This window comes from Bufo bufo, chromosome 3 (assembly GCF_905171765.1).
Source record: "Bufo bufo chromosome 3, aBufBuf1.1, whole genome shotgun sequence".
Taxonomy (NCBI): Eukaryota; Metazoa; Chordata; class Amphibia; order Anura; family Bufonidae; genus Bufo; species Bufo bufo.
Genome location: NC_053391.1, coordinates 222631546 through 222656451, shown reverse-complemented (window position 1 = coordinate 222656451; position 24906 = coordinate 222631546). Strand labels below are relative to the sequence as shown.

The following is a 24906-nucleotide window of genomic DNA, read 5'->3' as shown; positions in this document are numbered from 1 at the left end:
TAGAACAGTCCCATCCTTGTCCGTAGTGCGGACAATAATAGGACACGTTCTATTCTTTGGCGGAACGGACATACAGGAACGGAATGCACACGGAGTAACTTCCATTGAAATGAATGGTTCCACATACGGTCCGCAAAAAAAAAAAAACGGGACGGACACGGAAAGAAAATACGTTGGTGTGCATGAGCAGGTCCAGGCCATACAGACCCTACTATAGAAAACGGAAGGATCTGCTGCCAGTGACATCACGTATGGAAAGGTGGGCACTACAAAATACAGAAGCCCTTATAGGGATGAGACATCTCGGTCCAGATGCGCCAACTTTCACTTTCAGCGACACTTGTGAGAGACATGAGCATTACATAATCCTCCGATCACATGTACACACAGCGCCATCCACACAAAGTCACCACCGTGTCCTGCCCTACATCTGGATGGCATGGATCTCCTCCCCCTGACCCTGGCACATCCCCCCTAAGGACAGGCAGCAGCCTGGCATGTCGCTGAGACCTTTCCCAGGGCGGAGCCAACGTGACACATCAAGGGCTTGTAAGCAGAGGAAGGAGGCTGGCTGCTGCTGGCTCCCATTCACAGGGCAGCTGCTCGCTCTCCTGCTGTCAGCTCCTGGGCAAAGGTGGACAGGAAGGGCATCCCCCGAGCGCCTGGCACCGCTGCCACCAGTCCTCTCACGGAGCAGGGGGGACACAGCTAAGGTAAGCAGGGATGTGCCTGTTAAAGGGGCAGCTTCCCAGTGCCCACTGCTTGTCTTCAGACTAGAAATGGTTAACACTGCATGTACTTTTATTTCAGTAAGTTTGTGATTGCCTAATGCTGTGGCATCTTGCCAATAGTACGTGGGCACCTGGGGCATGTTGTATACCTAGCTCAGTATGGATGCTGCCTGTCAGTGTATACTAATGCTGTGGCATCTTGCCTATGGTACAGGGGGTATGTGGGCACCTGGGGCATGGTGTATATATAGCGCAGTATGGATGCTGCCTGTCAGTGTATACTAATGCTGGGCATCTTGTCTATGGTACAGGGGGTATGTGGGCACCTGGGGCATGGTGTATATATAGCGCAGTATGGATGCTGCCTGTCAGTGTATACTAATGCTGTGGCATCTTGTCTATGGTACAGGGGGTATGTGGGCACCTGGGGCATGGTGTATACATAGCTCAGTGTGGATGCTGCCTGTCAGTGTATAATAATGCTGTGGCATCTTGTCTATGGTACAGGGGGTATGTGGGCACCTGGGGCATGGTGTATATATAGCGCAGTATGGATGCTGCCTGTCAGTGTATACTAATGCTGTGACATCTTGTCTATGGTACAGGGGGTATGTGGGCACCTGGGACATGGTGTATACATAGCTCAGTATGGATGCTGCCTGTCAGTGTATACTAATGCTGTGGCATCTTGCCTATGGTACAGGGGGTATGTGGGCACCTGGGACATGGTGTATACATAGCTCAGTGTGGATGCTGCCTGTCAGTGTATACTAATGCTGTGGCATCTTGCCTATGGTACAGGGGGTATTTGGGCACCTGGGACATGGTGTATACATAGCTCAGTGTGGATGCTGCCTGTCAGTGTATACTAATGCTGTGGCACCTTGCCTATGGTACAGGGGGTATGTGGGCACCTGGGGCATGGTGTATACATAGCACAGTATGGATGCTCCCTGCTCCTGCTGTATACTGTACTGTATATCGGTGACATTACTATACACATGATGACGGCTGAGCCTGTATGAAGTGTATGCTATATGCAGTGTGGTTTCCACAACAGCGTATGTATAATCAGTTTGCATCATCATGCCACCCATCATTCCCTGACGTTACATAGCGGAGAACCTGTCAATCAATGGCGTACATATAAATATTACAATATGTATAGGTTATATAGGAGATGGACTAATCCCATGTAGTCATCACTGGGATGAGATCAATACGTTTCTTCGTGTCATGATGCACTACTAGATATACAAGGTGCATATGACTACCAGGCAGAAGTTAGTTATTGGAATTATATGTCCCTAGTAAATGCTTTTGTGACCAGTGTTGTTGTCCACTTACCTGGCTGTCGTTTTTAAAGGGATACTGTGTTGTTGGCCAGTTTTCTGGACACCTGAAGATGGTCCCTGGCTTATGTTCCATATTCTCTGGTCCACCTTTGGAAGCTTTCAGATATTTTTTCATATTATTTTGGGGTCTTCTTAATATCAATGTGCCCGATGTCCTCAGTGATGTATATAGACACCGGGGTCATGGACAGGAGCGCCATCTTTCTTAACAGAATTTTTTTTTTTTAGCTTTTTTTGTAATCCTGGAAACCACTTTTCAGTCCATCAGTGATTGTCAGCCTAAAACCAGGTGCGGGTCAAAAACACACAGTGTTGACTTCACTCCTGGTTTTGGCTCATAATCACTGATGGAAACACTGACTGTGTGAAAGTGGCTTCCTGCAGTGGCATCAGTGGGTAAAATGTAGCATTACATGGTGACCATTGAAATAATGGGTTTGCCAGAGTGGCTCTTAAGGAGAATCTTGAAAAGGGAACCTTTCTATGATGTCCATATGTTAGAGGTTTATGACAACGATCACCACAAACATGGATGCCCAGCTAAAAGATGTTCATAGTTGCAGATGAGAGAGGGCCACAGCATGTGCGATGTTCTTCAAGTGTGGGACATATGTTGTAAGATTAAGGCAGATGATGAAAGAGATCATTTTCTACAATGCTCCAGCTTATACGTGTGATAAGACCTTTGATATTACTGAAGGAAGCTGTGGGCTGTCTCAGATATTACTAGATGTCACTAGAACTTGACAATATAAAATGACTACTGGATAGGTTCCAAACATTTCTAATAATCAGACCCTCCAATTCAGTAGGCCATGCAATAAACATGATATAGAGGAGTGACAGGTAAGCTGGACACAGATGGTAGGATTTCCCTTGGGAAGCTCGCCTGGAAAACATATACTGGAGAATAATCAAAACTAATGCAAGGGACTGTCCATAGCCAACCAAGATTTTCTCTTGTGCAAGCTTTGGCAAACCTGCCCAAATGGGTCTCATGCATTAAAGATATGCTTCAGAGACTGGTTCTGCTTGGCAGAGAGCGCACACAGCTGTTGTCAGATGTTTCTCCTTCTGCATCCATCAATCGATCATGCAGTAGCCTATGATACGCCAGCAGAGGGCGTTTTGCAGGAGATATGATTCTATGGGAAAGGTACATTACAGTGACTACTGGGTACGAGTGGAGGAGAGCAGTGTCGTGACTTTTGGGGGAAGGGACAGGCCCTGCTGTGACTACAGGTGGTTTATGGCTGATGACTGGACCTAAACAAGCATAGGCTGAAGATATAGCATCTAAAAATATAACATGGCACTCGTTTAAAAGGCATTCACAGCAGTGGACGCAAACTGAAAGGTGGATGATCCATCGATAGTATGATTGTTTGTCCCTGTTCACTTTGCAGCACGTTTCCTGTATACGCGGAGCAATTTGCTGCCGACTACAAGCGCTTGCTTATTTGTTGTCTCATCGGTGGGTTGTTTAGGCAGTCCAGACATCGGGGATCGGAGGCACTGCCAGGACTACTGGGGGAAAAGTGGCGACAACGCTGTGACTGCTAGGGGAGTGTTGAAATATGGTTTGGCTTCCATACATTCCATCCAGACTACCAGGAAAAGCATGACTTCTGTGATAACTGTGGGAGCGAAATACGGCAATTCGTGCAACGCTAAGTTCACATATGCCCGGTGACATTTCAGTTTTTGTATTTTTTTTACAGTTTCAGGACAAAAAAAACTTGTGGGGAAAAAAGTGTACTTTTGGGCTACATGAAGACAACCGTATGTATATTGCAGTCCGCAAATCACAGATTTGCAAAATACGTAAAGTGGCGTGAGCATGCTGCAACTTCTTTGTAGAAAGGCTTATTCTTGTCTGCAAAACCGGACAATAATATGAAATGTTTTAGAATTTGCGGAACGGCTGCACAGATGTAATAAAGAAATAAATATATCACCTGTCCGCAATAATGCTATGCAGCAGGTCCGAAAAGTGATGTGGGTTCAATCACGTTATAAACAGGTACAATATATGGGGTTCGGACCGCGCTTCTGGTCCAGGTCCGTGTGCAAGTTCTTAGTCCTTCTTACTTCCTCGTTTACAAAGAGAGCCTGAGGGCTGCAAATATCCCTCAAGTAGATATCCTGCAACCAATGGAATTATAATAGTGTGAGTCCGTATGTAACAGTGACCTGCATTGCACTGATTATACTCACACAATGCGCATCACACAAGGCGTAAATGTAATCCCTCCGCGGTAAGTTGTTCTTGTTCTATCAGAACAGCCACGTTTCCATGCAATCTGGTTAGATCCCCACACGGACTCAAAGGATGTATACCTCAGACAAATCTATATTTCTTTTCTTCAGATTCCTGAAAATTTTAAGACAACTTTCTTAAAACAACTTTTTAAAACACATAAAATTCCCGGCGTCTGCTGCTTCTGCCCGACCCGGGTTTCACTCGACCCGGCGATTTAAAAAAAAACAAAGCAATGTAATAAAGGAGCGCTTTGTGGAAAAAGGCTATAAAAATGAAGACCTGGAGAGGTGCATAAAAGATGTAACTGAACAACAAGAGGGAACCCCCAATAAACTCAAAAGAATAGAGAAGACCATGGATTTCCGTTTTTCATTCATAACCCAGTTCACACAGTGTTCTGGTGAACTGAAAAACGCAATCAGAAAGAACTGGTCGATTTTAAAAAATGACCCAGTATTGGGACGTGTAATTCCTGAACAACCGACAGTCATCTATAAAAAGGCTCCCAACTTACAAAATAAATTGGTACACAGCGCCAATCGTTTTGAAAATAAACATAAGAACAAAAAAAACGAAAAACAGCTTTAATTGGTGTGGCTTTTGCATTCCATGCAAGAACAGAAAAAGAACAGAAAAATTACAAAAGAGTACGCTGATCAAAAGTACCAACAAAGACAAACAACTAGAAGTAGTAGGTGAGATGACATGTCATAGTAAAGGGGTTGTATATGTACTGGAGTGCCCTTGTGGCCTCCAGTATGTTGGACGGACTATTAGACCTCTAAAAGTCTGCATACAGGAACACATAAGAAACATAAAAAAAGGTCTTGAAAGTCATGGAGTATCGGCCCATTATAAAAAATATCACCAAAAAAACCCAGAAGGTTTAAAGTTTATGGGAGTAGAATCCGTACAAAACCATTGCAGGGGAGGCAGTCTTTTGGAAAAAATCAATAGGCAAGAAACCAAGTGGATATATGAATTAGGTACACTACAGCCGGGAGGTCTAAATGTGGATTTCGACCTGCAAGCTGTATTAAATTAGTGTAAAAAACTATATATAAAAAAAGCATGCTCATGTGAATGGGGACTTAATAACATCCGCCTTCTTTCCCCTGGGGATGAGGAGAGTCCAGTATAGGGTTAATAGCAGGATAGGAAAACACTGTGGAGGAACACACCTGACTCCTGATTAATTATAATGGACGAATAAAAAGGAGGGGGAGGGTGAAAACAAGTGTGCCCCTGACGAAGCTCTAGGAGTGAAAGCCGGGTCGGGCAGAAGCAGCAGACGCTGGGAATTTTATGTGTTTTAAAAAGTTGTTTTAAGAAAGTTGTCTTAAAATTTTCAGGAATCTGAAGAAAAGAAATATAGATTTGTCTGAGGTATACATCCTTTGAGTCCGTGTGGGGATCTAACCAGATTGCATGGAAACGTGGCTGTTCTGATAGAACAAGAACAACTTACCGCGGAGGGATTACATTTACGCCTTGTGTGATGCGCATTGTGTGAGTATAATCAGTGCAATGCAGGTTACTGTTACATACGGACTCACACTATTATAATTCCATTGGTTGCAGGATATCTACTTGAGGGATATTTGCAGCCCTCAGGCTCTCTTTGTAAACGAGGAAGTAAGAAGGACTAAGAACTTGCATACTGACCTGGACCAGAAGCGCGGTCCGAACCCCATATATTGTGGCTGCACAGATGTGAATTCCTTGAATAGGTCCGTGTGCGATCCGTAAAAAATGCGTATAAGATGCGTGCGGACTGAAAATACAGTCGTATACTAGAGGCCTTAGAGGCAAGCTGTGAAACTTGGGTTAGGACTGTTCTAGTATATCTATTGAACTTCTTTCCAGGGGGGTCTCGGAAACAAAATCTAACAGCCTTAAGGCCTCATGCACAAAACCGTATGTATTCTACAGTCCAAAAATTGTGAATCCGTAAAATAAGTTACATCTTCATTCTTTACAGACCCATTGACTTCAGCGGGTCCAAGGTTGACATTTTGCAGACAAGTATGCGGAATGGACATACGGATGCTGAAAGCACACAGATCATGTTTGTGCTTTCTGCATCTGTATGTCTATTCCGCAAAAAGATAGAATATGTCCGCAAAATGCTGACCACGGACCCATTGCAGTCAGTGGGTCTGCAAAAAAAAAACACGGACAGCACACTGACCGCATCTATATTTTGTGGATCTGCGGTTTGCGCAGGCTTATGTAAGCGGTTGGCTTGTGTGCATGAGGCCTTAGGCAAGGGGTTAGTATTTTACTTCACGGAGAGTCAAGAGTTATGACCCAAATCCGACAGATCTTGGAAAAAGTTGGTAAATAAAAAGGAATGAGGTTCAGAAGTAAAATGATTATGTAATAACTTGGCAGAATTTTTCCATCCAGTAAAAGGCCAAAACGACTTCCTTGAACATATTTGTGTTCTCTATAATGAACCTTCCACAGTCTGGGGTAATACGTCTTACTACAGGATCAGAATTACTAATTTCTGCTCCACTCTGTACTTTGGAAAACCAAAAATTGCAAGAATTTAAAATAGAAAATAAATCCAATGACTGATCCCATTCATTTCTATGAGGTTCAAACTGATGCCAGAATCAGATGCCCCAGTGTGGCCGTGTTCCCCTCTGTGTCTGACACCCGATAGGGGCCTCCATTGCTGATGCCGTCCAAAATATGGGACAGAATAGTGCAGGGTGCAGAGTTGTTGTGTGCGGTCAAATGCTGAACCCCAAATAAAATCCAGTGCACCCCAATAATAGTCAATAGGATCCATCCAGTACGATTTGCATTAGTTATGTTCTGGATCTGACACTTCCATTATTTTTGTTATGGTCGTGGCTACGGATACTGGCGCTGGCGCAGTGGTGCCCAGGAAAGACCTATCGGGGAGTCCTGCTCTGTGGCTGTCGGGAGCAGATCCAACAATCTGGATAAAAAGGCTTTGCCCTGGGGCATGATTCTGGCAACGAAGTTCAGCATACCCAGCAGGGATTGTAATTCCTGCTTCAGGACGACCCTGCAACCCACAAATCTGGAAATGATTTCCGTGATTTTTCACAGTTTGTTCTCAGGCAACCTCGCTTCCATCTTTTGGGTGTCTAAGCCAATGCCGAGGAAGGTGATGGTGGTTGAGGGCCCTTCTATTTTGGAAGGGGCGACAGGGATGTTGAGGCTAGCAAAAACCTGGAGGAGACTGTCGAGTTTGCAGGGTGTGGCGTCAGGTTGTTCTATCAACAGGCAGTCGTCCAGGAAATGAATGACCATGGGGCAATCGCAGTGGTTTACCAGGACCCAGTGCAGGGCCTGGGCGAACTGATCGAATAGCCATGGACTGCTTTTGAAGCCGAAGGTGAGGTGGTTGGCAAAATAGTACAAGCCATCCCATTTTAAGCCGTAGAATTTCCAGAGTTGTGGGTTGATGGGTAGCAACTTGAAGGCGTCCGCCAGGTCTGCCTTGGACAGCCAAGCCCCTGGGCCTGCCAGAAGAATGAGAGCGATGGCCTCGCTGAGAGAGGAGTATTTCATCGAGAACTCCTCAGACGGGACTAGGGAGTTGAGGCTGGGGATGTTTGAACCATGAGGAGCTGAGAGGTCATAGATTAATCTTTTTTTATTTGAATTTTTTTTGGTGACGATGCCGATGGGGTTTATCCTCCAATAGTCAAAGGGAATACTAGAGAAAGGCCCAATGAGGAAACCCTTCTCCAGCTCCACCCGAATCAGAGGACCCACCGAAGCAGCATCGGAAACTGTGGACCTGAGGTTAGGGCCTTCCCAGGAAGACTGAAGAAGGGCCACGAGACCAGTGTGGAAACCCTCCGTGAAACCCTTGATTAAGAAGTGAACCTGGTGGGGGTTGTGATGGTCGCGGAGGAGTGCAGCTAACAGGTCCACGTTGACCACGCCTAGTCACTTGTTTCTGGCGGTTCTATTTGGGAAAACCGACAGGGGGTGGGCCCTGAAACAAGTGGAGCAGCCATGGAGCGCTCTGCACTGGTTGTAATTGCAGGCTGCAAAGTTATATTTGTTGCAAACCTGACTGTTGCCTAGGAAGACTATAGGGCGACCCAGTTTGTCCGTGTTGTGTCTTGGCTGGGACCCCGAAGTGCCTGCTGCGGGCCTAGGCTGGGACATTGGAAGGCTGGGATTTGGGCACCAATCGGAAGAATGCAGAATCGATTGGCATGACGAGCAAGCAGGGGCTTTGAGCCAGGCGAAATGCCGTCAAAAGAGCTCCATGTCCAGTGATGCCCAATTGGTGACCCGTTGGAACTGGGCGAGGGCCACCGCGGCTTTGGCTGAGAAGGAGCGGTGGTAATCATAAAATGCTTACCCTCCGTACTTATGCCCCAGGTCCGTGACCCTGTACAAGTTCAAATCTAGGCTCCTCGTGCCTGTCGGGGTAGGCGGAGCAGATTATGTCCCTGAACAGGCTAAATGCCAGGACGAATTCTGGGATGGAAAGTTTTCTGTTTAATCGGGCATCCCTGGACCTGAGAACTATTGACACGTTTTCACAAGCGATGGTCCGATTCTCAACCGTGTCGTGGTTGGCAATCAGAATTGCGGCCAAATTAACGTCCTTTCCCTCCAAGATGTCCCGTTTGATGTTGTCAGTCACGAAATGGGACGGGGCTACTTCGGACAAGACGGGAACCCTACCTGGGATTGCTGACTGGGACGTTGAAGCGACTGGGAGAGGAGGGATGGGGAGGCTGGGAGGCGGATCTCTGGACTCCACTGCCGACAGCCTGTTCTGGATGTCCGAAATAGAAGTCGCTAAGGTGTTGATGGTGGCGTGAAGCTGTGTCAATGACAACTGGATTGTCGACATTGACACCTGCTCTCCAGAGGGAGAGGAATCAGACACCAGGAGTCAGTATAGCTCCGCCTTCCGGGCCGAAGCTGGGTAATGAATCCCTCTTTTGTTCAACTCCGCTATGATTTTGGGGACCGTCCAGCTCCGGAGTGACCCCACACTAGCGTGGCTGGATGCCAGGGATTCCGGAATGGAAGCGGTGTCATCAATTTCAGAATGACGTGACATGTTGGAAGCTGAAAGAGAGAGATTTTTTAGTGTTTGGGGTAAAACAAGACGTCACCTCTGAAACATTTAGGCACTGAAACCCGAGCCGGCGCGTTGCGTTTGCTGCCCAAGAGGAACGCTCGGAGTGAACAAGAGCCCGGGGCGTGAAAAAACTTAACAAGGCTCCACGAATGGTCGAACTTAGGTCTGGTTCACCAGGTGGGAATATCAGGTACTGGTCCTCTCTTTACCTAACGAGGGCACTCAGGTCCTGAAAATTTGTGGCGGCGCTACTGGAATCGGTTCTTAACTGAGACAAAAGAAAAACATTTCCCGGAGAGGCCTATGACCAATGAGCAAGATTGTAGACAAATAAACACGATGCCTGGGTTAGGCCACCACAGACGAACATGGATAAGAGAACAAAGTGTGGCCTGACTAACGTGACAGGCGTGAGACCAAGGATGACAAGGACGTGGCCTGAATAATAATACCAGGCCGTGTACGTAAAATGGAGTGGCCTGAATGACGGATGCAGACGGGATACATTGATATGACGAAGATGAGGCCTGAAAGGAAGACAGGAACATGACCGAGGTGGCCAGACATGGATGATAAGATGTGACCTGAATAACGTAAACAGGCGTGAGACATGAAAGAGACAAGATGTGGCCTGAATTATGTAAACCGGCATGGGACGTAGATGACAAGACGTGGCCTGAATAACGTAAACAGGCATGGGACGTGAATGACAAGATGTAGCCTGAATAACGTAAACAGGCGTGAGACGTATATGACAAACGTGGCCTGAATAACGTAAACAGGCATGAGACGTGGATGACAAGACGTGGCCTGAATAACGTAAACAGGAGTGAGACATGGATGACGAGGCGTGGCCTGAATAACGTAAACAGGGCGTGATTGCAGACAATATGGTGACTGTAAAGCAAGAATACTAACCTTATGTTATTGAATATGACGGGAAAGGATCAAATAATTTTCGGGGAAATTCCGCTTTGTTTGTCCTTGGAGCGCAACAGCCCAGCCAGAACAAACCAGCAAGGTATTTCTAAAATGTAAAACGAGCGACATTGCAACTTTTTTTTTGTTTTATCAGAAGTTAACATGACGTTTTTTTTTTTTTTTGTTTTTTTTTAAATGACCTCTGATAACATGGATTGCAGCAAGTTTGGAGTGTCTTCTAACTGATTTATTAGGAGCTGGTGGCCAATGCTTGAAGAAGCTCGACTAGTCTAAAGTGCTTGGAAATGTGGAGGGGAACTTGAGCAGTGCATAGCCTGCGTCTCCCCTGTGGGCTGTGACGAAGAAGGGGCGTGGACGGGGAGGAGCCTGTACCGCCCCCCCGCCCTGGATCGCATGGGACGCAAGAGCAGGCTGCCGGGAAATGCCGGGGGGCCTCGTCTGCCTGGCCGGCAAATCCCTAGAGCGCCGCAGCCAGAGGTGGGATGGGACATGAGGGTATGGAGGACCGTGGCGTGCCGGATGGTGAGCGGTGTCAGGGACGCAGAGGAAGGTGGGCGCTGGGACGTGAATGGGCGTGGATGGGGCGGACCCTGTACCACCCTCCCCCCGCCCTGAATGGCCACGGGAACGAGAGCCAGGCGGCCGGGAAGCTGGCGTCTGCCCGGCCGGCGAAACCCGCAAGCGCCGCGGCCGATTGTGGGGTGGAAACATGCGGATGACCGAACCGGCCCTTGCTGGATGGGAAACGAGGTGGCGGGGACGCGGCATGAAAGGGCCGGCGGCCCTACTTACCTGGCTGATGCCTTGTGCGAGCGAGACTGATGTAACCGGATGCACAGAATGACGCCAGCGCTGGATGACTGTGGGAGGGGAGCTTATAAAGCCCACAATAACAGGCTGCAACAGCCTTGACAATTGTTCTGCTCCTTTAAGACTAGTTTTACACTACCGTTTTAGTTCCGGCAGGCTATTCCAGGAGAGAACCGCCTGCCAGAGATCCAGAATTACCAGATGTTACCACAATGCCCGCTGGCTCCATTGACTTTAATAGGGTCCGGCAGAGATTGGGTCGCTACCTGGCAAATATGCTGGGATTCGGTGCAGTGGTTTTTGTCCGGCCGAATCCCAGCATATTTTCTGTGCAGCGGCCCAAGGCCCAATCTCCTAGGGACCCCATTATAGTTATACAGCATGCCGCACTTATAACGTAAGTATGAAAGAAGCCTTCTTTGAAAAGAGGGGGGGGGGGGGGGAATCAATGGATGGCTTTGGAGTCCGCAGTTACACATTTTGCTGCAGGTCTGCAAATGATTGCAGCAAAATCTGCAGATTGTAACCCCTCCTTCAAATGGAAAATCCGGAACAAATCTGCAACATAAATTGACATGCTGCAGGGCGAGCTCACAGGTAGCGGGTGGGAAATCCGTAGCATGTCACACTTATCACAGGAACAGATAATTGGATTACATTTTAACAAAAAGCTGCAGAAATTGACAATTCTTTCTGCAGATCTGAACCAGAGATTTCACTATTTGCAATCCTTAGGTTGAAGTCCATGGAAAATCCATAACAAGATCAATTTTTTAGTCACGTCTGGATGTGCCTTAAGGCTGAGTTCACATGTGACGGAATAACTGCGGATTTGCTATAGTGGATTTGCGCACAGCAAATCTGCTGCGTTGTACAGCACTAGCAATGTGGATGACAATTTTTGAATTCTCATCCATAGGCTGTGTAAAAAGAAAAGGAAAAGGTGCAGCATTGCAGATTGGAAATCCACAGCATTTCAGGTTATACAGCAGATTTATCTTGCAGATGGAGATACATGCAGTTTTGTTGAGGTTTTTCATGTAGTTTTTGATGTGGATATGAACTAAAAACAGCAGCAGATTTTTCCTCTGGATTTTCAGTCACTTTTGAACCCAAACAGATGGTCCGCACTGCAGGTCCATTTGCAAATGGAAGATTTTTACAGTGTGTAGATGAGATTTGTTAAAATCTCATCTACTTTTCTGTTACTGTATTCCACTGTGGATTTTCCTTGAGCAAATCCAAACAAAAAATCTGAAGCAAAATTGGACCATGTGCATTTATCCAGTAGCCGTTTTTGTGGATGCTATAGCATCCATTAAAATAGGGCCTTGGACTTCCGGTTCCGGCGCCGACATGTGAGGACGCCAGGCACGAGAGCTCCGTCACAGTTGAGACACATACAGATTCAAATTGCCCGTATACTGTTGGAAATCGGTAGAATTACCTATCCGGAACACCGACCACAACGCATGGATCGGTTTCTGACCAATATGGGCAAGAAAACAAAAGGCAGAGCGGTTTCTCCCTTGCGGCCTGAAGACCAGGCTGCTACAACAATGGTGCCTAATGTACCTGAGGCGAGTCCATCAGCTGAACCGACGGGGAATACAAATGCTCCGCCACAAATCAATTACAAGGAACTGGCGGTAGAGGTAGCCACACAACTGGCCCCGGATCTGCGGGAAACCTTAGCGTCGTCGGTCGCCAATGTCATGCGACAGTTGCAGGAGGCGGTCCAGCAGCATGAGACCCGGCTGGACTAAGCAGAAGGCCGCATTCAAGTGATGGAGGACACCACGGAGTCGATTCTTTTAAAACTCCAATCAGCGTTAGCTGACAACAAGCGCCTATGGGAAAGGATGGAAGACTTGGAGAATAGATCCCGGCGCAACAACTTACGGTTAGTGGGCCTTCAGGAATCTATTCCTCAAGGGGACTTACTTAACATTTGTGAGCAGGAGTTGCCTCAGGCCTTGGGGATAGCGAGGCGCTGCAAAGTGGAGCGCGCTCACAGAGTGGGTCTTTCCCCCGCTCGGTTACTGAAAATCAGTCGAGCAGCCCAAGACAAGTAGTCATGCGTTACTTGGACTATACCGACAAAGAGGCTATTTTCAAAGCAAGGAACCCGTCACACTAAGGGGAATAAAAGTTCTCTTATTCGGGGACTATTCTGCTGAGGTCACGAAGAAACGCAAAGCTTTCTCCCCATTATGCACTCAGCTTCATCGAGGGGGAGTTAAATTCGCCCTAATCTACCCGGCCACCTTGAGAGTGTTTAAACTGGATGGTTCCAGCAAGACCTATACCTCACCTGAGAAAGCCGCGGCCGACCTGGAGGGGAAAATGGGTCCTGTGACGCGAGGCCAACGGAACTTACTGAAAGGCGCGCAAGAAGATCTGTCTCAGGTCTCGGACCAGCAAGATGATCCGCATCCCAAAAGATTTCGTTGAATGACGAACTGTAAAGTAAAAATTACATACAGTCTCAGCTTGGGGACGTTCTCTTTATGAGGGGATTATAGAGTATGGGCTGCTGAATAAGAAAGAATTTAGGGGGCAATCTGTATTGTTTATGCCTTACTATTCTATTCTATTCTATATTTTTCTCAACTGTTATGGGGGGAAGGGAGTTTTGCCTGACACCACATGAGGAAAAAAGTGAAGTTTGTAAGAGCTATGAAGAAAGCACTAGGTAGATCTATAGTGCGCTTTGCTCTGGGGATGTTTATGCTCAATATGGTTTATTGTTATATTATGGGGGGTTGGGGGGTGGGTGTTTGGTTCCAGTATGGAGTCTATGTTAGTCACATGCAAGTGTCTGTCTCAAATGGTTCTTTTTATCCCTTATGCGATAATGAAAATTGTGTCGTGGAACGTTAAAGGGTTACGCTCCCCGCAAAAGCGTAATATGATTCTAAAACGTTTAAAACATTTAGAAGCTGATATTGCTATGTTACAAGAAACTCACCTTACAGAAAGTGATTTTAGTCGCATGGAAAAGTCCTGGGTGGGAAAGGTAGTGGGTTCTCAAGCAGTGCAACACAAGGCAGGGGTACTGTTTCTACTGCATAAAAATTTAATGTATGATATTCTGGGGGTTAATTGAGATGACTCAGGGCGCTGGTGTACGTTGCACCTAAAGACCAATTCGGAAGAAATTAAACTACATAATATTTATGGCCCCAATGGTGAGAATAGGACCTTTTTTGCTGATCTGGTGACCAGACTAAATAGGGGCTCGGTGTCCAAACAAATAGTTGGAGGTGACCTGAACACAGTGGTTAGCACTATAGAAGATAGGAGACGTGCAGTTAGAGGGTGAGATCTCCCCCATATCCATGACAAAGTACAGCCTTAATTGATGTTTGGAGGTCTGCCAACCCCGACGACAGGGACTTTACTTTCTATTCATCTCCCCATAATTCCTGGTCTAGGATCGACTACCTTCTAGTATCTGATTCTCTGAGAACGAGAGTAGTGGATCCGAAAATTCACGACATGGTAATTTCGGACCATAGTCCGATTTCTATTACGATTTCTGAGTTCCAACCAAAAGGTCAGGACATTATCTGGAGATTTCCCGCCTACTTATATAACAACGAAAACTTTAGAGAGGTTCTTAGAGGATGGTATCTGGAGTTCAGAGGAGATAATATGTCCAGCCTTGAGAATCCGTCTTTATTTTGGGACACAGCTAAGGCTGTCCTTAGGGGCAGGATAAGTACAAAGTGTTAAGGGAATCAGGCAATAAAGCCTCAGCTCAATTTCTCTTCAAAAAATGGGGGAAGACGCTAAATATTTCAGTAACACCTGAAAAAATTCTACAGGGGTGGCTCAGAGTGTGCAAAGCGATACCTTGTGAAGTGTGGCGAGAGTCGCACCTGCGTTTATACACATGCTTTATATATGCTTTCACCTTTCCCAAAAAGCCAGATAAGACAGATTTTCTTACTGCCTGCCCGAAATGTGCTCTGAACAAGGCAGATTTGACGCATTGTATATGGTCATGTCCACAGGTACAGACATTTTGGAATCAGGTCAAAAGCTGGATTAGAGAAATTTGGAAGTATGACATGAGTTTAACACCCGAAACTATGCTCTTCCATGACTTCGAAGAATCCCAACATTCTCCCCCCTTGATATTAGATGCAGTATTAGTGATTTCATTGCGTTGTCTTTTACAGTGGTGGTTGAAATCGGAGGTACCTGGACTTCATGAGGTGAAGGCACAGATGGTGCGTTTTATGTATATAGATAAATTAGACACAGAGTCAAATAAAGATAAGAAAACTAAAGGGTTTTTCAAAAGATGGAAAACTTTTATTGCAAACAACTTCAACCAAGAAGTTATTAAAAAGATTATGCAATCATTCAGGTACACAGAATGGTATAACCTAGAAGCCCTCAAAGGCACGTTGGGGAAATTAGCTATTTAAGTACAGCTATAAAGAGGGGTAGGGGAGATAGATAAAGATAATGACTGGGTAAATACATTACAGAAAGCTTCAGACATAATTGTAATAGCCAATAGCAGATTGCTGGATAATATAAATGAGACTATACTTGCAGATGTGACTTAGTTGGGTGGGAGGGGGGAGGGCTTGGGGGGTTGGGCTTTCTTTGTTTTAGAAATGATAAAAGTATGTATTGCCTTTTATTTTGAACTTTGATTCTGTAACCAAAGTCTTATTTTTATTAGTATCACCAATATACAAAAATATATTTACAAAAATAAAATAAAAAAAATAGGGCCTTATGTAATCAGGGTTTATTGGATAAAAATCTATAATATAATCGCAACATGTGAATAAACTGTAAGGCCATAGGCAGTCCTGGGAATACTTGCTCCGCACTGGAGGCACCAGTACCTGACTCTCCCAGTGTGGTGACGTCATATGTCAGGTCCTGCTGCCTTCCCTGGCGTGCAAGTGGTGAGGTTTTTTATTTATATTATTTTAACCCCTGAAAAGCCCTTCTTTTCCATAGTGTACCGGTTTCTAAAAACAGCCCATTGATATCAATGGGGTCCGTCTGGCCGTGAAAACGGACAAAAATAGGACATGTCCCAATTTTTTTATGGCTTTTATTCACTGGCTGTCAAAAAACAAACACTGCCATGTGAATAGCCCCATATAGACTTTGGTTCTAAAAACAGCCATTACAAAAACTACTGTCACACCACCGTTTTTTACTGTTTTGCTGCCTTAAAGGCGCCAACATGCACAGTGTGTACAGAGCTATTCTCCATTTGAAACAATGCTTTTAGGGCTCCTTCACACACAGATTTGTTGCCAGTAAAGAAAAACTGCTTGTGTGGTTTTATGGCCTGTTTTCTTGCCTTTTTCAAACCAAATGTATGTACTGTATTTTTCAGGTCTTTTTTTCCCCTATAGAAAAGGAGAAATATGATGCTATTGTTCCAACATGCTTCGTTTAAAAAAAAATAAAAAATCACTAGGGTATCCTTCATCTCATAGAGGCACATTTATTAAGACCGGCGTTTTAGACGCTGGTCGTAATAAAGCCCTGCACTGGCGGTGGATCCGCCGGAGTTATGAAGATGCACAGGCTGCTACATAACTTTGGCGATTCCACCTCCACTTCTAAGGCCTCATGCACACGAACTTATTTATTTACCGTATCCGTTCCGTTTATTTTGCAGACCGTATGCTGTACCATACATTTCAATGGGTCTGCAAACAGAAGTTGCTCCGTGTGCATTCCGTTTCTGTATATGACACTGTATAGAATCACAGGCATACGGAAATACAGTGCAGGCCCCATGCACTTAATAAATCTAACAGTAATGTGGAATACACGTGGCTCACGTTCCCAATTATTCATGTCTTGTGCCTCCTCTCTGGGGTAGATGAATTCCTCCTGTCAGCCGCTATCCAGGAGACTGGCAGTGTCTGTGTGTGGCAGGAACATGCCTAGCTCTCAGTGCAACCCCTTCCCTGCTGTGGTTAGCTGCAGTGCAGTAGTAGATTAACTCTTCATCAGCTGGAGGAAATCTATTTTTAGTTGGCTCTTTAAAACCGTGTTTCCCGTTATGAGCTAAATGTGCAAAGGAGGAGAAGACGGCAGATGTTCAGTGACAGAAATAACAAGCCGCAAACAGAGGATGTAGAAGTAGTGTTTCATTGAGAGGATGACAGCGAGTGCTTGCGTCAGCAGCACAATCCAGAGATCTCTCAAGGCCCCTACCTAGGGCCCCTTTTTGAGGGACTGTAAAAATATCAGAATAAGGCCCCTTTCACGTGAGAAAGTATTCTGTCAGGGTGCGATGCGTGAAGCAAGTGCATAGCATCTGGACTAAAATTCTGACCCATTAATTTCATTATTTCTGCATTCAGGAAAAATCGCAGCCTGTTCTATATTCTGCGTTTTTCATGCAATTCTGGTTCCATAGAAGTGAATGGGGCTTCAGTGAAAAACAGATTGCATCCGGATACAATGCGTTTTTCACTGATGGTAGCTAGGAGATGTAGATTGTTATTCTTCAGTTTTTTCATGCGTGTGAAAAACGCAGAAAAAACTGAAACATGGAAAGCAATCGCAGACAAAACAGACTGAACTTGCATGCAAAACCATCAGTATTTTCCTGAACAGACCCTGAGAAAATCCGTAACGCTCGTATGAAAGAGGCCTAACTCCATGCCATTGTTTTTTTCCACCTGCAATTTTTGACACATTTTTTGCAAACAGTGGGCCTCGTTTATCAGTGTAGGGGGAGGGGAGGAACACCAGAATGACAACAGAAGGAAAATGACCAGGAACCAGGCCTCAAGGCTAGGGAAAGGAAAACCCCAAACCTAGCCCTGACTCCTGACAGTATGAATAGACCCTGAAGGTGGGAATATTCACACATCAGAAACCTAGGCCCTACTAACCCTGAAAAGTCCTAGGATTAGTGACAGGGTCTGAGACTACTGGTTCCTTCCCAGGTGAACAAACTAGCGTCTCCCTAAGGCCTAGTAAACAACGAGCAAATGGGAGCAACAAAATACCAAGAGAAGTACACAAAATGGATGAGCAGGAACTCAGATGAGGACCACACACCAGCTCTTCCAACTCCAGGCAGAGAATATCAACCGCATGGTATGAAGTGTGAGTCCAGACTAAATAGAGGAGCAGTAATGACCACAAGCTACACCTGAGACAAGAGATGTGGTCTTCTAACCTCTGTCACTAGAGGGACTGTGACAGTTGCCCATAGCAACCAATCCCAGCTCGGGGGCACATTTACTAAGACCAACATTTTACGCAGACCTTAGTTTCCCCCCTGCGGTGCCTCAAGATTCATCTAATTTATGAAGAGACGTGCGTCTGGTCACAAATTAGGCGTATCTATGGCAGTCCTTGCGCCTGGCGATAAAACTGCGCGAGCACATTTCCAGGCATAAATGTTAGTAAATTTGTCGGGGCTGGACACGAACGTGTGCCACCCAACTGGTGAACATGGCATAAAACTGTCCGTGTGACTAAATATTGAGACTTGAGACATTTTTTTCAACGAAACTAGTTGCAAGTCTCCTTAATAAATTTGTCCCCGTCTGTCAGCAGTTTTTACCAAGCTAAACTGCTGACAGCACTAGGTAAGGGCAGAGGAAAGCAGGACAAACATACCATTTGTGAAGCTTTTCTCATCAGGAGTAGTGTGACTATAAAGTATTAGGGTGCCTGCACACGATGTGGATTACGTCTGCAGATAGCCTTAGGGTACAACCACTCGGTGTGGTCATGATGCGGTTATGGTACGTATGCATTTAGGGTGCATTTTTTTTCCATAATAATATATGGACTGTTGTTTGAACTTTTGTGAATGTTCATGGTTAGCATACTGATTAACTTTAAATAGTGACACATGGTGAAATATGTTAAATGAGTTATCCAATGAATAATGTAAAAAATGAAAATCATACATAATCTAGAACATGACAATCTCTTTCTAACAAAGCTAGAACCAGCCCTGTACCTCACATGGATCCACAGATCTCCCCATTCATTGCTCCAATTGTTCTGCTGGATTTATTTCAAGCTGAGAGCTTAGAGGGTATGCCCTTTCTCAGTGGTGTGTACTTTCTGCTGCAGCTGGTGGCAGTTGAAGGATGGCACTGAGCATGTGTTTCCGTCTCAGTGAGCAGGACAAAGAAATTAGAAAAAGAGCAAAAAGCAGGTGGCGCTATACAGATAGATTTCATTGAATAACTCAGTAGCTATCATACATTTTTAATTGCATGCGACTGCAAAAGTATTCAGATCCATGTGCTGGGTTGAAAATGGTAGCATATTTTTTCTGCAACAATCCCAAGGCTCCAGTCACACGTCCGTAATAATGGGTCCGCATCTGTTCCGCAAATTGCGGAACGGGTGCGGACCCATTTATTCTCTAAGGGGACGGAATAGATGCGGAAAGCATACTATGTGCTCTCCACATCCGCATTTCCGGAGCACGCCGCCGATCTTCTGGTCCGCGGCTCCGAAAAAAAAAAGAACATGTCCTATTCTTGTCGGACATGTGAATGGACCCTTAGTCTATACAGTAAGCAGCTACTTAACTCGTAACCTCATGCGGTCAGCAGCCGGACATCTTTTACATGTGGTCAACAGCACGTAAATTAGGTGCATTCATCATAACTTTGAAAGTGCCAGGTCTATCTCAGAAACCTAATTGCCATTGTCTTCTATAGGGAGGTGAGATGCTGCGGTTCCTAACCTCAACATGATTGCTCCACGACCGCACTGTGAGGTTGTACCCTTAGGCCTCTTTCACACGAGTGAGTTTTCCATCCGGACGTCATGCATGTAGTAAATGGATGGCATCCGGACTGAATCCTGAACCCATTCATTTCAATGGGTCTGTATACATGAGGGTCAGTTTCACACATCTTCACGTTCAGGAAAAATCGCAGCATGTTCTATATTGTGTGTTTTTCACGTAGACCTGTTCCCATAGAAGTGAATGGCGCTTGTGTGAAAAACAGAAGACAATCTGGATGCAATGCGTTTTTTACGGATCGTTGCCGGGAGATGTTGATTGTTTTTTCTTTACGGATGAAACGTGGACTGATTTTTTCACAGACATCAAACGGACACAGAAATGTGAATAAGCCTCAGTCTGCCAAATTCTGTTCCAGCAAGTGCCCAAGGTGAGGCCTCACTGTGAAATGCTCTCTGCATTAAGCTGCTTCGCACCCCTCCCCCTTGCTGAGTGACAGCTGTAGTGGTCAGCTGGTTGGATGCTATAACTGTCACTCAGAGCAGAGGGACGGGCCTGTGAGGCAGCTCAATGCAAACAGCACCTCACAATGAAGTCCTGCCCTGGGCACTTGAGAGAGCTGAATTTGTCAGAATAAAACTTCATATTCTCACTTCTCCTGATGATAGAAACACCACTAAAAGTATGTTTGTACTGCTCTTCCCAGCCCCTATTTAGTGCCGTCAGCAGTTTAGCAAATGTCACAAGTGCGGACAGACTCCCTTTAAGAAATTAAAGGGTAACTGTCATGTTTTCATAAAAAAATTATGATTACACTTACCGGTAATCGGATTTTCCTGACCCCTCGACAGCACCTTAGAGAGATGGCTCCGCCTCCAGGACAGGAAACCTGCAGCATAAAAAAGGTGGAGCCACTCTCCCACCTCAGTGAGTTTCCAGAGCATGAGAGGGACTCCCCTTTATATTAGTTTAATTTCACAAGCATATACAGTTGCAAGAAAAAGTATGTGAACCCTTTGGAATGATATGGATTTCTGCACAAATTGGTCATAAAATGTGATCTGATCTTCATCTAAGTCACAACAATAGACAATCACAGTCTGCTTAAACTATTAATTGTTACCATGTTTTTATTGAACACACCATGTAAACATTCACAGTGCAGGTGGAAAAAGTATGTGAACCCTTGGATTTAATAACTGGTTGAATCTCCTTTGGCAGCAATAACTTCAACCAAACGTTTCCTGTACTTGCAGATCAGACGTGCACAACGGTCAGGAGTAATTCTTGACCATTCCTCTTTACAGAACTGTTTCAGTTCAGCAATATTCTTGGGATGTCTGGTCTGAATCGCTTTCTTGAGATCATGCCACAGCATCTCAATCGGGTTGAGGTCAGGACTCTGACTGGGCCACTCCAGAAGGTGTATTTTCTTCTGTTTAAGCCATCCTGTTGTTGATTTACTTCTATGCTTTGGGTCGTTGTCCTGTTGCAACATCCATCTTCTGTTGAGCTTCAGCTGGTGGACAGATGGCCTTAAAGGGAACTTGTCATCTGGATTTTGGGTATAGAGCTGAGGACATGGGTTGCTAGATGGCCGCTAGCACATCCGCAATACCCAGTCCCCAAAGCTCTGTGTGCTTTCATTGTGTAAAAAAATAAAATATGATTTTATACATATGCAAATTAACCTGAGATTGAAAATATGACTCTTCTCTGGTCACACAAGTAAGATATGACTCTTTTATGTTAATTTGCATAAAAGGCGGGAAGTACAAAAAGGCATAATACTTATTGAATTCGTCTGCAAAAGAAATTAAAAGTGTAATTGATATGTTTAGGGTAACACAATGAACATTTAGAAACGCTCAGTGAGGGTAGCATAGTAGAGGTGACAGGTTCCCTTTAAGTTCTCCTGGGAAATGTCTTGATAAACTTGGGAATTCATTTTTCCTTCGATGATAGCAATCCGTCCAGTCCCTGACACAGCAAAGCAGCCCCAAATCATGATGCCCCCACCACCATACTTCACAGTTGGGATGAGGTTTTGATGTTGATGTGCTGTGCCTCTTTTTCTCCACACATAGTGTTGTTTCTTGCAAACAACTCAACTTTGGTTTCATCTGTCCACAGAATATTTTGCCAGTACTGCTGTGGAACATCCAGGTGCTCTTGTGCAAACTGTAAACGTGCAGCAATTTTTTTTGGACAGCAGTGGCTTCCTCTGTGGTATCCTCCCATGAAATCCATTCTTGTTTAGTGTTTTACGTATCGTAGATTCGCTAACAGGGATGTTAGCATATGCCAGAGACTTTTGTAAGTCTTTAGCTGACACTCTAGGATTCTTCTTCATCTCATTGAGCAGTCTGCGCTGTGCTCTTGCAGTCATCTTTACAGGATGGCTACTCCTAGGGAGAGTAGCAGCAGTGCTGAACTTTCTCTATTTATAGACAATTTGTCTTACCGTGGACTGATGAACAGCAAGGCTTTTGGAGATACTTTTAAAACCCTTTCCAGCTTTATGCAAGTCAACAATTCTTAATCGTAGGTCTTCTAAGAGCTCTTTTGTGCGAGGCATCATTCACATCAGGCAATGCTTCTTGTGAAAAGCAAACCCAAAACTGGTGTGTATTTTTTATATGGCAGGGCAGCTGTAACCAACACTTCCAGTCTCATCTCATTGATTGGACTCCAGTTGGCTGACACCTCACTCCAATTAGCTCTTGGAGATGTCATTAGTCTAGGGGTTCACATACTTTTTCCACCTGCACTGTGAATGTTTACATGGTGTGTTCAATAAAAACATGGTAACATTTAATTCTTTGTGTGTTATTAGTTTAAGCAGACTGTGATTGTCTATTGTTGTGACTTAGATGAAGATCAGATCACATTTTATGACCAATTTGTGAGGAAATCCATATCATTCCAAAGGGTTCACATACTTTTTCTTGCAACTGTATATATATTCTCTTTTTTTTTTTTTCTTTTTGCGACACCCATGAACACACAGAACCTCCACCATAGGGAGGGAATAAAGAGGTGCTGTCGTGGGGTCAGGAAAATCTGATTACCGGTAAGTGTAATCATCATTTTTCCCCTCTCCCACGACAGCACCTTAGAGAGAGATTTCAGAGATAACTCAAGGGTGGGAAACAGCTCCCAAAACCTTTGTGCCAAAAAGTAGGTCAGAAATAAAATAGAGTTGAAGCCTGTAGTGCTTATAGAAAGTAGAGGGAGAAGACCAGGTAGCCGCACAACAAATCTATTCTATGGATACACTGGCTCTCTCAGCCCAGGAAGTTGACACCGCTCTCGTGGAATGGGCCCCCAAAGAGACAGGCGGAGAAACACCAGATTCTGAATATGCCAAAGAAATGACTTCTCTAATCCAGCGGGCAATAGATGCCTTTGAGGCCGTATTACCTCTTTTAGCCCCACCAAAGAGTACAAATAGGGCACCGAAAGTGCAGACACCTGTACCTACAGCGTGCTTTCTGCCAACCCCAGAGATAATCCTCTCTGGAGGAATTCCAACACCTGCGCCACCGAGAATTCCAAGGGCCAGGAAACTCTGTCTATACCTAGGAAAGACAAGAATTTTCTCCACACTGGCATAAATGACATTAGTCACTTCCTTCCTACTTTTCATCAATGTGGAAACTAATTCTTTTGAAAATCCCTATCTGGCTAGAAATGACCTCTCAAATTCCACGCCGAAAGATGTAGGGATTTCACTCTCGGGTGAAACACTGGACCCTGCGATAACAGGTTTGGGATCTCTGGCAGAAACCAGGGGTCCGAAATTGACGTGGCTCTCAACAGTGAAAACCATGCCCTTTTCGGCCAGAAAGGCGCTATCAGGATCACTCTTGCCCCTTCGTACCTGATCTTTTTTTTTTTAACTAGCGGTATTAACTGCAGTGGGGGAAATGTATACCCCCAGAGGAAAGTCCCACCTCTGGAGAAATGCATCCACTCCAGATGGGCACTCCCCTGGATTGAGGGAAAAGAATTTCTCGACTTTCCTGTTCTCCCTTGTGGCGAACATGTCTACAGATGGATGACCCCACATATCTACTATCTGGGGAAAAAAATCTGGATTTAGTGTCCATTCTCCTTGTCGTAACCTGTGTCGACTCAAGAAATCTGCCTGAATATTCTTGACTCCTCTTATGTGGAGAGCTGAAAGATGCAATATTTTCCCTTCTATCTCCTTGAAATTCCACTCTGTCTCTTTTAGTAAGGAATTTGACCTGGTTCCCTCTTGGTGATTGAGGTATGAGACTACTGTTGGATTGTCGGATATTATCCTGACATGCTTGTTCTGGACGTCTGGTAAAACTGCCCTTAGAGCCAGCAGGACTGCTCGCAATTCTTTCCGGTTGGAAGAGAAACATCTCTGACCCTGGGACCACTCTACCTGAAAAATCTGGTCTTTGACATGAGCCCCCCAACCCCAGGGACTGGCGTCCGTAGTCTTTATCACTGGTTCTGGGTAGGACCAGGGCACTCCTTGAGCTAGGTTCCTTGCATCCTCCCACCAACTCAGGGATAACAAAGTTTGATCTGACAAGTTTAAGACCGACTCCAGGGATGTTCCTATTCGTCTCATGGAGGACAAAACATCTATCTGTAGCTGGCTAGAGTGCCTCTGAGCCCACTGTACTGCTGGTATACAAGACGTTAGGACTCCTAACAGGGACATCGCTTTCCTTATAGTTAGGGTCTCTCCTTACTGCACCCTGTGTACTCCCCGCTAAATCCGGACTATCTTCTCGTCTGTGAGGAAAGTCCTCTCCTCTATGGAATCCAGCACTAGACCTAAGAACACCTGTTTCGTAGATGGTTGCATTCTGGATTTTTGAATATTCAAGAACCATCCCAGACTCTTTAGTATACTCATTACATGTTCTACCCCTCTTACACACGCCTCCCAAGACTGGGCTACTACCAGGAAATTGTCCAGGTAAGGTAGGAACGTGATG

The 24906-nt window shown here is 45.3% G+C and overlaps 1 protein-coding gene across 1 annotated transcript in view; it reads left to right on the top strand.

The window, feature by feature from the left end:
* Positions 1-487: 487 nt before the first annotated feature.
* Positions 488-24906, top strand: part of CDK18 (cyclin dependent kinase 18) — a 149714-nt gene continuing 125295 nt past the window's right edge. The window contains exon 1 of the mRNA XM_040423973.1: positions 488-713. Within this exon, the coding sequence (XP_040279907.1) occupies positions 498-713 (216 nt within the window). The 5' untranslated portion in view covers positions 488-497. The remainder of the gene's footprint in view (positions 714-24906) is intronic.